At 36.7% G+C, this 17538-nt stretch overlaps 1 protein-coding gene across 3 annotated transcripts in view; it reads right to left on the bottom strand.

Annotated features, from left to right (window-relative positions):
* Window positions 1-17538, bottom strand: part of HORMAD2 (HORMA domain containing 2) — a 97470-nt gene that overhangs the window by 60719 nt on the left and 19213 nt on the right. For 2 of the 3 annotated variants that reach the window (XM_059408803.1, XM_059408802.1), the window contains exons 6-9: window positions 13607-13633; window positions 7691-7758; window positions 4534-4685; window positions 4111-4364 (exon numbers count right to left, since the gene is read on the bottom strand). In XM_059408803.1, the coding sequence (XP_059264786.1) occupies window positions 4111-4364; window positions 4534-4685; window positions 7691-7758; window positions 13607-13633 (501 nt within the window). The remainder of the gene's footprint in view (window positions 1-4110; window positions 4365-4533; window positions 4686-7690; window positions 7759-13606; window positions 13634-17538) is intronic. The other variant, XM_059408804.1, reaches the window with a different exon arrangement.

Genomic DNA, 17538 nt, shown 5'->3' with positions numbered 1-17538 from the left:
GGGAGAAGGGGGTGGGATTATGGACATTGGGGAGGGTATGTGCTTTGGTGAGTGCTGTGAAGTGTGTAAACCTGGTGATTCACAGACCTGTACCCCTGCGGATAAAAATATATGTTTATAAAAAATAAAAAATTAAAAAAAAACATGAACGAAACAGAAAACAAAAAGCCATAGATGTGATGGGACAGGGGCTCTGGGTGGCTCACTTAGTTAAGCATCTGACTGTTGGTTTCAGCTTAAGTCATGCTCTTGTGGTCATGACATCAAGCCCCACATGGGGCTCTGCAACAAGGCCCAGAGTCTGCTTCAGGTTCCCTCTCCTTCTACCTCAGTTCCTCCCCCATTATGTGCTTGTGCTTGCTCCTTCTCTCAAATAAGGTAAATGAAATTTTTTTTTGTTTTTTTTTTTTAAAGATTTTATTTATTTACTTGAGAGAGAGACAGTGAAAGAGAGCATGAACGAGGAGAAGGTCAGAGAGAGAAGCAGACTCCCCATGGAGCTGGGAGCCCGATGCGGGACTCGATCCCGGGACTCCAGGAACATGACCTGAGCCAAAGGCAGTCGTCCAACCAACTGAGCCACCCAGGTGTCCCAGGTAAATGAAATGTTTAAAAAAAAAAAAAGTGATCAGGACAACCAAAAGATGACTTTGAATAATAATAATAAATACTGATTTTTAGCAAATATAACCAAGAAAAACTAATGGGGCACAAATAATCAGCAACCAGATATGAAAATGGGGAAATAGCTATAGGAACAAAGAGATTTTTTAAATTATAAGAGACCTCCATGAATAACTTCATACCACAATATATGAATATTTGAATGTCAGGGAGAGAAATGTCAGGTATTTATATTTTGGGGTATAAAGTTATTCACAGAGGTCTTTTATAATTTAAAAAATTTCTTGTTCCTGTCCTTATTTCCCCTTTTTAGAGAAGAACATAGACCATACCTCTGTGAAATTCAAAATAGACAAAAACTTTTTTTTTTTTTGAGAAAGAGAGAGAGAAACCACAAGCGGGGGTTAGAAGCAGAGGAAGAGGGAGACAGAGTCTTAAGCAGACTCCAGGCTCAGTGTGGAGTCCATGTATGGCTGGATCTCATGATCCCAAGATCATGATCTGAGCCAAAACAGGAGTCAGATGCTTAACTGACTGAGCCATCCAGGCACCCCTGGACTAGACAAAAAAATTTTTAAAGATTTATTTATTTGAGGGACACTTAGGTGGCTCAGTCGTTAAGCATCTGTCTTCGGTTCAGGTCCTGGGATCAAGCCCTGCATCAAGATTCTTGCTCCACAGGAAGCCTGCCTCTCCCTCTCCTGCTCCCCCTGCTTGTGTTCCCTCTCTCACTGTGTCTCTCTTTGTTAAATAAATAAATAAAATCTTTTAAAAAAGAAAGATTTATTTATTTGAGATAGAGACAGAGAAAAGAATCAGGGGAGGGGCATAGGGAGAGGGAAAGAAAGAGAATCTCACAGACTCCCCACCAAGCATGGAGTCCAGGAAGGGGCTGGATCACATGACCTGAGCCGAAACCATAAGTCAGATACTCAGTTGATTGAGCCACCCAGGCGCCCCAACAGACAAAAATTTTTAAATGAAAACTGCCAAGAAAATAATACATTATATATAATTTAAAAACTGCCACATATGGATGAGGAGATTAATAAATTAGAGTACATTAAAATTAATATAACTAGTTTTCTCAAATACTATTAGTGGTCACAAAATACTATTAAGAGACTAAAAAGGAAACTCACAAAATCAACTTTATTAGTAATGTAGAACTGTTTTCCAAAGTGGTTGTTCCTGTTAGGGCATAATCAAAGGAGCGAGACTGATACAAAGCGAAGGTCAAGCAAAGCTTTATTTCGCGCCAAGCATCAAGAATCATACTGACCGCTCAGGGCCGTCTCTTGCAAAGAGGCGACCCCTCCCAGCCTCACAAACTAACTTTTATAGCGGTAGTTTAGCCGGGCTATACACAGGTGGCCAATGAGATTGCAATACACAGAGAAAACTACACAGTCATGCTAAGTCTGCCACACACAGAAATAAACTGCTAGGTCACACATGGGTGACCAATTGAATTTCAATTTACCCTAGTAGATATATGCACGCCCAACTGATTGGACGTCTTCACCTGGCCTGACCCACCCCTGTATCTAGGCTTTGCAAGTAAGTTCCTCTGGGAGGAGCAGGGTCAATCTATGGTATATTCTCTAGGGATGCTCTTGCAAATATATACCAGGAGATTTGTATATGAAGGCTTGTAACAATTAAAAAGAAAGAAAGAATGTCTATAAAGGGTAGAATAATTCTACAGCAGTAAAAATGAACCACCACACACAAATAAATGGTCAAGCAAAAGAAGCAAATCATAGAAAAATAACTTAAGAGTATGATTACATTTATATAAAAGTTTTAAACAAGTGGATATATTCATAGATGGTAAAATTATAAAGAAGAGTAATAGAAGGATTATCATAGAAGTTAGGAGTAGGGTTACATTTGGAGAAGGAAGTGGTGCAGTGAGTGGTACAGTGAGTGAGTCACATGGTGGCTTCTGAGGAAGTGACAGTGTTCTACTTCTTAATCTTAATGGAAGCTACATGGATGTCTCATTATTCTTTAAACGTATGTACTATCTCATACACTCTGCTGTAAGTGATATTTTCAAAATAAAATGATTTTTAAAAACATAAAATGTTCTTCATATGTATGTCAGTGTATGAATGTGTATGTTCCATAAAGGAAAACAATAGAATTTTTAGTGACAAATTGTCAGTAAGCTGTTCACTGGACATAACAAATTCTTTCATATAATTGAGAAGTTGAATTGAATGAGTTTACCACAAAGTCCTGATTTTGTATATATAGTTCCTACTAAACATATGCTTGGAAAGTGTTATCACATATCTTATTTAATCTATCAATTGAATTATTCATTTTCAAGTTGTCCACTTTCATTCCCATTGGTAAAAGATAAATTCTCAATTTTAAAAGATAAAAATTCAGTTGAAACATGTCCATTCTTTTCTTTTCTTAACCTTTATTGTTAACTAATCTATGTTAACTGCATTTTCCTGAACAGAATCAGAAGAGTTGCATCAAACTTTAAAGCCATTAGCATGTGTGACATTGTGAAAATACTAAAAACAAAATCCTGTTGTTTGGTTATATTATTTATATTAATTAAGACCTCTTTTCAATATATCAAATATAACACAGATTTAAAGAACCAGAAGAATCTGCAAGAGTTATTTACTACAGTATCTCTTTAAGTAGGACCCAAATTATCACAAGCAAATAAATTAGCATCCTAATTTGAAAATAGCTCCTGAAAAGATTATTATATAGCATCACCTACCATTAAGCAGTCTGAAAATTTTTTGTCTAACTCAGAACCCTTTTAATACAACATTGACATACAGTAAACTTTGTTATCTGGATGACAGGGTGTGGATTTACCTAGGGCAAAGTGGGGCCCTAGCAAGTACTCAACTCCAAGTCTCTAATGGAGGAAGTAGAAAAGTAAAGGGCTCAAAGCCCTATCTGTTTGGCTCCAGTGGCTCCAAACACTCCAGACCCCTGGCCTTCCCCAGGGACTTAGCCCCACAGCTTGTCTCTCTCTACATAACCAACAGTTGACTATCATATTGTTTTCACTCTAACTTGAGTTTATCCATAACTTTTTCTCCCCCAACATTCCCCCACTCAATTATCCCAGTAATCAAGAACTTATTTATTCCTCCAGTGAGTATGAATAATACGTAGAATATTTTTTAAGTCCTAAAAATGTTACCTATAAGTGAAAAAAAGAAAAACCCAATTTTTCTAAGTCTGTGGATACCTTTTATAAAAGAAGTATATTGGAAAGACTTTTTTTTCTCCTAGTCATGGAGAATTTCGAAGTATATTCCCTTCTTAAAGACAGTACTTCTTTTACAATAAAGACTCCCCAAGGCCAGAGGCTAATTTTGTCTTAGTTTTTATACCTGACATATTCCACTGGACTGTTATGGTAATATAACCTAGGTAGGAATTAAAAATGTTAGTTGGGTTTAAGTGAAGCAATGGAGGGTCTATAAAGCTTTGACTTACGTGACTGTTGCATTCTTCTTCTTCTTCATCAAAGTCTAGACCCTGATGACCGATCTCAGTAGTGCTGTTCTCCTGAAAGAGATTGTTCTCCAAATCAGACACTCTGGTGGCCTCAGTTGTGACTTTTACTTTCATGCTATGAAAGCCAGTGGAGACCAATCCCACTTGCAGGTTTACAGGCTCCCCCTCGAACAGCAGGAAGTGCGAGTTTACCCCTTCTTTAAAACCAGGGGGTTGGTAATCATGTGGAGTCACTGCAAAATGAAAAGGGCAGAAAACCAAGAAAACTGTGAGTTTCAATAGAAGCCAAATTAATCTTTCATGTGTAGCAACAAATATCTCTTTCAGATATTTACAAAATCTCTATATATAAAATATTACTTTGACACTTAAGAAGGAATTTAACTAGAGGTATCCACCTACCCGCATTATAGTAGTGGAGTTTCATAGTAAGTATAACATCATTAGGAAGGGGTCCAAGGTTCTGCATCAGTATATATAATTTACGGATCAGTAGAACACTGGCTTTCTTAATATCTTCACTGTTTGTCCCACTTTCGAAGCTTGTACTACTGCTATAACCATATAGAAAAACAGCATACTTTTCTATCATATATAATATTGAAAATCTTTTAAAAAAGAACAAAACTCTTTACCATATGATCAAATAAATATAAAGTAAACATCAGGACACTTGAGACCATTTTTAGAATGTAAATTTGAGCAGTGATTGTACTTTTTGCAATGTATATACAATGGATTTCTTAAGTAGCAAGTTTTTGTAAGGCATTTTAAATATGACCTGATTTTTTAAAAATCTGAGTTACAAATAACCACATGCCATAGTAGTGAGAACAATGGATTAGGAATTAGGAGACTTGAAATCTAATATTGGGTCTGCTGCTAACTAACTGAATGACCTTGTCAAGTGAGTTAGACACTCTAGGTCAGTTAGCTCACTTTGTGGAATAAGCTTATACACATTTCTACACCTCTCCAGATTTTCTATTTGGAAAATTGGTCATCAGCTCTGGGCCTTTCTACTGTCTGGTTATTTGTCAGAGACATCCCTTCCTCTTACATGGATTGCAACAATGGCTATTCTCTATCCCACCACTGCAATAATATACCTAATAGAAAAATCTGCTCCTGTCACTCTCCTGCTTAAAATTCTTCTAGTACACTCATCACCTTTCAATCAAATTCAAGAAGGTAGGTGTACAATACCTTTCATGAGCACCCGCACCCTCACCTCCAACCTCATCTGCATTTACTGCCCAGTTTCTTCTAACCCACGTGCATTTGCATATGTTGTTCACTTTGTTTGCTTGTATTTGCTTTTCCCACTTCTTTTCCTGACTCTCCTGAATTCATCCTTTAATAGTTAGCTTATGTGAGACCTCTTCAAGGAAGTTTTCCCTGATAATTCCTATACATTACTCCTATGTATAATTGTATGCCCCCCTCTAGATTATGCATAGCTCTATCTTTCGTGTCCACAGTACTTTCTGTCGCCAGCTACAGTAAATATTCAGTAAACATTTGTGGAATTAATGAATGAATGTACAAGTTGAATCGAATTACCTTCTGATTCTAAATATTTTTTTATTTCTCTCCAAAAATTTCTTCCCAAATTGGTCTCATATTTGAGTAGCTTCTAGGAAGGACTATCACTGCAATATATTTGCACATGCCTTTCACATAATAAGCACTCAATAATGAATCATAATCCTGAATAACTGAGCTACTGCAGGAAGCGTAGATTCATAAAACAGACATTATTAAGTGGATACATTTCCTCTTTTTTTGATTTTGAACAACAAAGTTTTCTCTATGAAGATTTAACCAATTTGAAAAAAAAAAATTGAACCAATTTGAAATAGGTAACCCGAGTGAAGGGCTATAGCATTTCATTCATGGGATCTCTCAGTATACATCATATTTATAAAATCATATCCATGTAAGATCATACTCAAGACTTCCCTGCACTCTTTTTTTTTTCCCTGCACTCTTTTAAAGACAAGAGGTGATAAGGTGATTTTGTATGACCAATCATTTAAATAAATGTCTACCTTTGGTTTCTAGGAAATTAGTAATATGCATTTTCTTCTCTGAAATTGCTGAAAGATTTGGCCATTTCTGTTTTACTGCTCATCACTTGGCATATGTGCCTTCATAACAAAAGAGATTAATCTGGTTGCCAGTAGCATTTATATTTAACTTTTGGAGAGTAAAAGGCAACTTTTTAATGTGGGAGAATATGCATGAAAAGTGCTGTACAATCTGTATAATGTTATATAAATGCTAGCTTATGATAATTAATATTTTAATTCTCATTCCTAAAACTTACTTCTTCTGTACATCTTAGTGCTGTAAGTTTTACAAATAAGAAGATAATTAAGGAAGTGAATCTCAGAGAGAAATCCTCAAACTTGCAGTAAATGATAAGACAGAGCTAATAGCAGAAAATTGAGAATTAGGCCACATTTCTCTTCAGAGTTGCTCTTTTCATGGGCACTCATTCCCCTGACTGGGATCCCTCTACCACCCAGGCCTTTTCACCACCCAGGCCTTTTCATCCACCTGCTCCACTTCTATTCCGTCTCATCAGCAAAACTTAGATCTTTCTGAATCTAATAACTACTGGGATAGGAAAAAATGTTGCTCTTCAATAAAACATCTCCTACACTGGGAATCTTTTTAAGCAAATACTCTTGACTTTCCTCTTTAAACCATTAGTATATCTAAACTTGGTATTATAAACTCGATAGGAAAATGCAGTGCTTTTCAGTCTTTTCCATACAGGGACACACATAAAAAATTACATTTGTATGACATGCTGGGAGAAGTAGATGAGAATGTTTGCATCTATAATGTTCAGGGGTTTCATCTACTCCAGATCCAGTCTGGCTATATCGAGGGCAAAGGAGATTAATATCTTGGCATAGCAAGAAACTTCAGGTTAGTATCTAAGTAGAATCTTACAAAGTTCTTCAATCAACACCATGTAGACAATCTCATTAATATAATTTCTACTGCTACATCACCCACCAACCACCACTGGCTCCAAGGACCACTACCATCACCACCACTGCCACAAGGTACCATTTACTGGCTTTCTAATACATGACAGGCATGGGCAAAGATTTGTATGTACATTGTAATTTAATAGTCACAACAACCATATGATGTAAATATTATTAATTCCACTGTGCAGATGAGAATACTAATATCTAGGGAGGTTGAGTAATCTGTCCAAAGTTAGACTAATAATGGAGTATTTCAAGCTAGGTCTCTGCTTTAGGAAATGGAACTCTTAACCACCAAACTTAATTGCCTTTAGACCCCCCTAACATAACCTATGAGAAAGGAGGATAGGAGGGAAAGGAAGACTCTACTCCCACCAACTTCATCCACGGATTTCAGAAATTTAAACAACTATTACTATTATTAATAATAGAGGGGTTTTGTAGGATTATTGGGGAAGCTACAAAGGAAATATAAAGCCTATCTATGGCTTCAAGAAGCTTATGTCTACCTCAGTCCTATTTCTCATGTTCATTAAACAATTAGATTCTACCTGTCAAAATCCATAGTGGCTCCTTCTTTTGTGTATTTGAATTTGAACTGGTATATCTCAGTCACTTTCTAGAAATGTCAAAGGGAATAGAGAAAGAAATTACTTACAAAAAAGAAATCCAGAACCTTATCTGGTAATAGGTGAGGAATATTTTTACTGTATACCTACTATACTACTTACATACATACCTCTTTGTTTCACAGCATGACATTATTCAGGAGTAATATTTCCAGATATAAAGATAACTTAATTTTTCTCCTCCATGCTAAAAATGAGTTAGATGGCAAATTCTATTGTTATTCTTTCAAAGCTGGAGAGCCTAAGACACAGCATCAAGTACCTGACCTGGCATACATAAATGACAGTGAAACCAGTTTGAGAAACCATTCATTCGTTTAACAGATATTTATCAAATGTCTACTTTGTGTTAGGCACCGGAGTCAAAGTGGTATACATGACAAAAAAGGTCCCTGTTTTTCTGGAATAGACAGCCTGGTGAGAGAGACAGTCAATAAATAAGTAAAAAAATAAAATAATTTCAGATAGTAGTAAGTACTGTGAACAACAGGAAGCACAAGCTATGAGAGAATAGAAGGCAGAGGTACTGATTTGGTTTGGAAGGCCAAGGATGGCCTCCCTGAAAGGATGATGCTTGAGCTGAGCCTCAGTGACAAAAGGGGGTCACGTGCAGATCTGGGGGAGGGCAGTGTATCCTAGGCAGAGGGAACAGCAGTGCAAAGTTCTAAATCAGGAAAGCAAGCCTCTTTCAGGTCAAAGAGGAGGCCAAGTGGCTGGTGATGAGTAAGCAAGTAAGAGAATGTAGGAGATGAGGATGTGGAGCTTTACTGGCCACAACAAGAGGTCTGGATTTTATTCTAAGTAAACCAGAAATACAGTGAAGTGTTTTAAGCATGGGAATAATCTGCATGTTTTTAAGATCATTATAGTGAAGAAGGAAGAAGTGGGAACCATGACAGCGATTAAGAGGCTACTACAGTAATTCAGGGAAGACCAGAATGGCAACAAGAAACTAGAAAAATTCAAAAAGAAACCAGGATCTATGACATCAGGTCTCTTTTTTTTGGATCCTGCACTAAAAACTCAGATACCACTGCTATTTGCTCTCCTCACTGTTTAGAAAGCTAGAAATAAAGAGGGACACATGTTCTCATAAGAGACATACTTCATGTAAAATGACTGTCTTGTAGTTGAAGCAAAGTTTGGCCCATATACACTGTATAGCTTTGTCCACAGATCTGGAGAAGGTCCAAAAGACAGGCAAAGGGTGTAAGTTTAAGTCAGAACACAAAAAATGTCCTTCAGTCATGTGTTTCAATATATGGTCTACATACTATGAGTATGAGGATGTTAGATTGATCAGAAAGCCTCAGTACTTCTCTTACTTTACTCTAAGACTTGTTCCCCCCACTCTACTGATCTTAAAACCTTAGAAAACAGGTTAATCACAGGTTATCAAGTCCTGGAGAAATTGGATCATGCTGCTTAAACTCAAGACAACTGATTTGTAGTGGATTTAATTTAAAAGAAAAAAATATTTTTCTAGCAAGACAGTGTACTTGGGAAATCAAACAAAATTTAGAAGGCTGTTTTGTGAGTATAGTAGGAGAGGTATGTGATACTAGAGGTTCGCCCCAGATAGGCAAGATACACAGCATCCTCTCTTTGTTCATTTTGCATGTAATTGCCCTGCCAAGCAAACAATGTCTATTCTTCCTGCCTGCCCATGTTTCACAGCAAATTCTAGCTTTTCGATGCTCTGAGCTACCTTTTATTTTTTTATTTATAACAAGAATAGATCCTTTAGCAGCTGATAATTTTATTAACATGTTATTTGGTCCCTGAAGCAATTCATGGGAGAGTTATGTTTACAATGGTCTTACAGAAGATGCTAATTCCATATAACTTCAATCTGACTCTGATTATGACAGAAGATACATTTACAGCAGGCACTAGTCTCTTCTTAAATACTGCATAAAACATTTTCCTGCTTTTCAGATTAATGTGTCGCTTCATAAAGATGGGCCTTTAAACCACACAGCAATGATTTCTGTTAATCATATTGAATATATTCAGATACCAAAGCAATAATAACATATGTAACCTTTTCTCCTCCCTTCACATTCCAATCCATTGGCAAGACCTTTCAGGACTATCTCCAAAGCATATTCTAAGTCCATCCATTACTATCATCCTGTCCAAACCACCACTATCTCACTTCATCTGATCTCCTTGCTTGCAAACTATTCCTTCAGTAATTCATCCTCTGTTCTATAGCCAAAAAGCGTTTTTGAAAATACAAGTCAGACCATGTCACTCCTTTGCTTAAAACACCCCAACAGTTTCCCATTTTTCTTAGAACAAAATCCAAAAACTTACCTTAGCCCACATGATCTTACACATCTGTCCCTTGTCTACCTCTATGACTTTATCTTCTGCTTCTTTCCCTCCTACCCACTAAGCTTCAGGCTCAGGGCACCCTTTCTGTCCATGAACACACAAGATGCCTTGCTGGCTTAGGGCCTTTGTACAGCTACCCTCTGGAACATGCTGTCTCCAGTTGATGATGATATTTGGGCACTGCCCTAAATGCTCTACATTTATTCATTCTTATGCAGTCAATGCTCTGATGTAGGTATTATTATCCTCATTATACATGAAGCTAGTAAGTGTTAGAGCTGGAATTTGACTCCAGCACCTACAATGTTAACCACTGTGCTATTCTGCCAGTCACATGCCATTGCCTCCTACAGACCTGCATAGGCTGATTCCTCTGGCCTTTGAGGCTTAGCTCTGAAGCCTTCCACAGACTATATTCCAATCCTTCCTCCTCCATTCCCTGCCTCAGTATTCTCCAGCACATTACCTTTCTTTTATTTTCTTCATAGCAGTAGGATTATCTGAAACTGTTTTGCTCATTTTTGTTGGTTTATTGTTTATTCTCCCCTAAGGATGTAAGAATGCAAGCTTCCAGAGAGCAGGGACCTTGTCTATCCCATTAACTCCTGTGTTTTTATACCTTGAACAGTGCTAGGCACATAAAGAGAACCCAATTAATATTGACTGATTAAATAGTCAGGATAGAGTTCACAATCAATTAGGATTTCATCCTACAAGGATTTTTTTGACAACATTTCTAAAACCAAATTGTGGCTAGAAACAGTAACCATGTATATTTCAGTTCTTGAAACAATCTATTAAAAATGGATGTTGATCACCTCCAATAGGCACAAAGGAATAGACGGTGAAACAGTAAGATTTTTGTCCTCACAGTATTGATACATAGCCATTCTTTGTAGGCTCCATGTACAGGGTGGAGCCCAACACCAGGATTGAACTCACCACCCTGAGATCAAGATCTAAGTTGAAATCAAGCCTCAGATGCTTAACCGACTGAGCACCCAGGTGGCCCCCCATACTATCATGCATTAAGTTGTGTGAACCTTTCCTTAACATATTTACATTTTGGTACAGCTTATTAATACTCTCCATGCATAGTGTTTATCTATAGGAAAGCTACACTGTCCCTCTTCACTACTTTAGTCACTTTTGTCAATTCATCTCTGTCATGATATGGAGCAACCAGAACAAAACTTCTAGTACAGAAATACCACAACTTCGTGCAATGTCTAAAACTCCATTGGCCCCTGAACTCAGTAAGCATACTTATATAAGACAGAGGTTTGCAATTATTGTACTATGACTCTTCACAAGATTGCTACAATTTTTAATCCATGCGTAAAATATATTTTTGTTTCATGTATATATTAATATTGCTATTGTTTATTCAGTTTTGATTAGGGAAGGAAATACTTCTACAGATAGGAGTCAAGAAACATGGCACAATATCAGATAAACACCAAAAGACTGTGCTTACATGAGAATGTTGTTTTGTGAGTATATAAAAGAATGAGTGGGGAGCCTGGTGGATCAGTCATTTAAGTGTCTGCCTTCAGCTCAGGTTGTGACCCCAGAGTCCTGGGATCGAGCCCCACGCCTGGCGGCTCCCTGCTTGGCAGAGTCTGCTCTTCCCTTTCCCTCTGCCACTCTCCCCTGCATGTGCTCTCTTCTCGCTTGCTCTCTCTCTCAAAATAAATAAATAAAATCTTTTTTTATTTAAGATTTATTTATTTATTTGACAGAGAGAGATCACAAGTAGACGGAGAGAGAGGCAGGCAGAGAGAGAGAGAGAGAGAGGGAAGCAGGCTCCCTGCTGAGCAGAGAGCCCAACGCGGGACTCGATCCCAGGACCCTGAGATCGTGACCCGAGCCGAAGGCAGCGGCTCAATCCACTGAGCCACCCAGGCGCCCAATAAATAAAATCTTTAACAAAAAAAGAATGAGATTAGGGAGGTAAGTGATTGTATCAGCAACTTGATGATAAATATCAACTATAAAATAGTGTAATCCCACGGATATGTTTAAACATTGTGAACGTTGCTATTCCATAGTAATATTGTACTTATTGCTGATTCGTTTGGTGTGTTTTGAGTCTTTTAATATCCTCAAACAGGTCACTAAAATTTCTAGCAGTCTAAAGTGTACCACGAACACACAGAGGTTAGAGATCACTGCTACATGGAATGATCTATAAGCATTCAAAATATTTTTTTCTAGGTTATAAATGATAGCTCAGCACTTCATATTATAAGGTTTTGTTTTCTAACTTCATTACTTTGCCTGCATCAAACCTCATTTAACAGCACCCCCACCCCTCCACACACATACTCTAAGAGTTTTCTGTAGTTAAGCCCAATAAGCCCAGCATTTTACTACGTCAAAAGCACTACTTTCAGATTAGGAGTTTTAAATACATAAGAAAACAAAATAATTCATTGCATTAAGAAAATGACCACTTTATTTATAATTTATCAGAAAGTTTTAGTTTGGGAAACTTCCCCTCAAACCTAAAGGCGGGGGGGAAAAAAAGGCATTTTTGAAACTAAACAAGAGACAAAGATAAAAAGGGGTAGTTCAGGCATTGAGGAATTTTTACCCACCTGTATGTACCAGTTTTCCTCCAACTTGTTCAAACAGTTGTTTATAATCTTCCCAAGAAAGGAATGCTACCAATTAGGCTAAATCCATAGGCTTAAGAAGGAAAATTGAAAGCAAGGAAGAAGGAAAGAGAAGAAGGAAAGAAAACTAGGAGGAAAGTACAGAGAATGAAAAGATAGAACCAAGGACTTTTCTCTCCATCTCTATGCCATTGCCACAGAGTAGTACAAGTAACTATTACATGTCCAGGACTATGATATTCACTCTGGGAGACAGAAAATAAGACAAGACACTTGTCCTCAAGAATTCAGAATCTGATTGAAGAGATAAAGTAATCTACATGAATCAACTGAGAGTATTAAATTGTGGGGTCCCATCAGAAAAGGAATTTAGAGGAGGAAATTACTGTGAACAGCATAGGCCAAGAGGATTTCATGGAAGATTTGAACATAAATTGGCCTTGAAAATGAGTAGGATTCAATAGGGAAGAAATTAGGAGAAAGAAGAAGATCTGAAATCTATGAAAAGGTCAAATAAGGGAGAATTTAGTTGTCAAAAAGGGGAAAAGTTTAGAATTATGCTGTTTTTTTTCCAAAAGGCCACAAACAAAAAGGATTTGGAATCAGTTAAAATAAATAATAAAACATAGTTTTATACATGGAGAGATCTTAAATTTTAACATGTTAGGGAATAGGCTCCTCTATGCCTTTTTTTTTTTTTTAACATTCCTAAGTAGTTTTTAAAATCTCATAATAAAGAATCGGTGACATTTATAACAAAACACACCGAAAGAGCTCATGACAAGTTACTTTGCTCATATAGTAATCTAGTAACATAATCAACAGCCTCAACTCAGGTAAATATATTTAAGTATAATTCCATCTCAATGTGTGTTCTTACCTCAGGTTCCTTGGGATTTGTGTAAAGCTGTTTAAGGAGAAATAAATAACATTTAATTTCTGAAATTTACTAGATTATTCCTCACAGAAAACATTTTCTATGTGAAAAGTTCAATTTGTGCTCTATTAATTGAGGAATGAGATATACATATCTCAAGATAATTTGTTATGGCTTAAAAATATTTAAATAAATCAAATATCTAAGACTCTCCATGTTATCTTCTTATTTTCTTTCTATTCTTAACTATTCATAGCATGTTATATTCAGAAGCACACAAAATTTCAAGAAAGCTACAAAACCACAAAAACAAAAAACTCCCGTGTGTATAAAATAATTCAAAAAAAATGAAATCCTGATAACCAATATGTGAAGCAGATAGTATATACTATATACTTTCCCATGTACTGTAATATACCTAAGAAATACATAATTTGTGATCTTTCACTGAAACTTCTGGTAGATTCTAGGGCCGGCTTGGTGGCTCAGTCATTAAGCATCTGCCTTCAGCTCAAGTTGTGGTCCCAGGGTCTGGGGATCAAGCCCTGGGACCACAATTCCCATTGGGCTCCCTGCTTGGCAGGAACCTGCTTCGACCTCTTCCACTCCCCCTGCTTGTGTTCCCTCTCTTGCTGTGTCTCTCTGTCTTTGTCAAATAAATAAATAAAATAAATAAAATCTTTTTTAAAAACTTCTGGCAGATTCTATTTTTTTTTATTCTAAAATGTCATAGGGCAGATAATTTCAGGGAGAAGTGGGGATAGTACTGTTTTAATGTTTTACTTGCCAAAAAACAATATAGTAGAGACATGGATTTGGTCTTTAAGTGTGTACTTACTGTAAGTACTGCCATGTGTAGCTTCAAGAGAAAAGAAAACTACTGTCATTACATACTTGTACCGATATTATTATTATTTTTTTTAATAAAGGCTAATTAAAATATGATTACCCTAAGATTTGGGTAGAAGACCTAAAAAAGGGATATTAATTCACTCATTCATTCAAGTAAATATAAATTTCCATACATAGGGTTCTGCTGGAGAGGAGGGATTAAAAAAAAAGATAACTATCTATACTCTCTAAAAGTTATATTTTAGTTTGGGAGGCAAAAGATATATCAAGTAACTCATTTTTACTAAATATTAAATATGCCACAGTATCTCAAAAAATATTTTTTGAAACTAATCTACTAAAGTAAAAATTTTTAAAGTCTGATAGGTCTATAAAACCCTTGCCCTACCTACATACATATTACTATAAACAGATTCCCTCTGCTTGAAAGAGTAAGCCAATATAGAGAGATATAATCTAGCCTCTGATAAAAATTGAAAAACTGGAATACAAATTAGAAAATTTCTGGACCAGGGTGCCTGAATGGCTCAGTTGTTAGAGTATGTGACTCTTAATCTCAGGGTCGTGAGTTCAAGCCCCCATGCTGGTCAAAGAGCCTAGTTTTTAAAAAAAAAAAAAAATTTTTTTAAGAAAATTTCCCAACCATAATTTCATGTCAAATTATTCACCTATTAAAAAAAAAATTATTCACCTATTTCACCCAAAGGACTAAAACTTTAGTGACACTGTGTGGCTATTTGGGTTACTGCATACAATATAATTTTGAGACTACATACTGAAACTCTATATTAATTATTTGATTAATAGCTCATTCATTCACTCATTCAAAAATAGACATGGCCCCTGATCTCAGGGAACATGCAGACCAGGAGGAAAGAAAACATTAAACAAAAAAGCAAACAGATAGGGACATCATTATAACTGTATTAATTGCTATGACAAAGCAGACAGGGTGCTTGAGAACATTAAACAAAAGGACAATCTAGGCTGAGGTGGGGGCAGTATATGCCAGGGAAGACCCCTCAGATCATACAGGTTCTCTATGATGGACTCTCAACTTTATTTTAAAAGCTGTGCAAGATTTTCAGGCAAGAGATTGGAATAATTAGACTCAGATTTCTAAAAGAATGTAGTATGGACAGTGAGTTGGAATGGCAGGGGATTGAAAATGGGAATAGGGAGACAGATTAGGAGGTTAGGTACAATATAGTCTCTTCTTTATAATAATTATCTAAAAATATATACATACTTACTTTAAAGAATTTGAACATAGTATCAACTACAAAGGAAACAGGGTAAAATCACCCAAAATTTCACAACCAGAAATAATCATCTTCAACAGAGGACTATCTTTCAAGATCTCGATACTCAAACTTGACTCAACTCAAACTATTTTTAACACATTAATTATTTCTTAGTAGGAAATTTAAGATACTAACAACTGAAAAACAAATGTAAATACCATTAACAGCCTAAGTCATCCATCTAATTTATTGTCTTTTAATCTCCCCAAACAGTAAATTTAATTGATTCAGTCATACAGGTAATCATTTAAGTAAAACTAATCCATCAAACTAGCTAGATAATCTTTTCTCATCACACTGTTCTTTTAGTACAGGTAACATTGTAGTTATTTAAGAAGTGATGCTATTAGATTGTGACCTCCTTGAGTGGAGGAATCACATCTTTCTCTCATTCTTATCTCATCTACTATTTAGGTAAATGTATGGCACAGATTAAATAGATAAGAAAGGAAGGGAGGAAGGGAGGGAATTAAGGAAGGACAGAAGTAGGGAAAGAACAAGAGAAGATAGAAAGAGAGGAAGGAAGGAAGGTGAAATTGAGGGAAGGGAGAAGAAGGAAGGAGGGAGGGAGAAAAAAGAGTTAACACATACATAGCACTTATTAGGCACCAGGCATTGTTCTAAATATTTTAGATCAGTGATTCTCAAAGTATGGTCCCTAGACCAACAGTCTCAACATCACCTGTAATTTATCTGAAATGCAAATTCTCACATCAAAAATTCTGGGGTGGAGCCTGACAATGTTTTTTAACAAGTTCTCCAGGTGATTCCAGTGCAAGCATACATTTGAAAACCAGTGTTTAGATTAGTTCATTATCTCAAACAACCCTCAGAAGTTCTGTTATTATCCCCATTTTGTATGTAAAGAAACTAAGGTACTTCCCCAAGATCACACAGGTGTTAAGTGCAGAACTGGTATTCCCTTAAGACTGATTCCAAAACTTGTGCTCTTAACTATATTGCACTGCCTTTCAATGATGGATGTTCAAGAAATGTTGCTAAATGAATGGATGAAGGAGAATGAATGAGTAGTGTTCAGCATGCTGGTGATGACTGTCTCCATTTAAACCTATCCAAGTACTAAGGGCCTTTAGAGTTCAAAAGCCATTTTCTCCCAAAGATTTCCCTCATGCTCCTCACTAGATACAACCTCTCCTTTTCCATATTTCTATTGCACACAAGCAGTATCTTCCCTTTAGTATGCATTAATTTCTAATGAGGATTATGGATACTTACACTCACGATAGAGTTACTGTCAAAATTCCTATTTCTACACAAAAATATCAAGCTGATGTGAAAAAAGTCAATATTATAGCCCAATATGGCACAGGTACAGGCCAATCAGAAAGACTGCCAGCGGGGCGCCTGGGTGGCTCAGTGGGTTAGGCCGCTGCCTTCGGCTCAGGTCATGATCTCAGGGTCCTGGGATCGAGTCCCGCATCGGGCTCTCTGCTTGGCAGGGAGCCTGCTTCCTTCTCTCTCTCTCTCTCTCTCTCTCTGCCTGCCTCTCAGTGTACTTGTAATTTCTCTCTGTCAAATAAATAAATAAAATCTTTAAAAAAAAAAAAAAAGAAAGACTGCCAGCTTAGCCTTGGTACTGGATTCCTGGAAGCTCCCCCTGGGCCAGACGTTAACCGTTTAGTTGCTAGATTATAGATAGGTCTGGAGAGATCCCAAAAGAGACAATGGTGAAGTGAGGGGGAGAAAATGAGGGTCACTCAGGGTCTCAGCAAAACAGCTATTTACTACCTGATACAGAGTATTTCATATTTTAACAAC

Source organism: Mustela nigripes, chromosome 8 (assembly GCF_022355385.1).
Source record: "Mustela nigripes isolate SB6536 chromosome 8, MUSNIG.SB6536, whole genome shotgun sequence".
Classification (NCBI taxonomy): domain Eukaryota; kingdom Metazoa; phylum Chordata; class Mammalia; order Carnivora; family Mustelidae; genus Mustela; species Mustela nigripes.
This window is presented reverse-complemented; position numbering and strand designations above follow the sequence as displayed.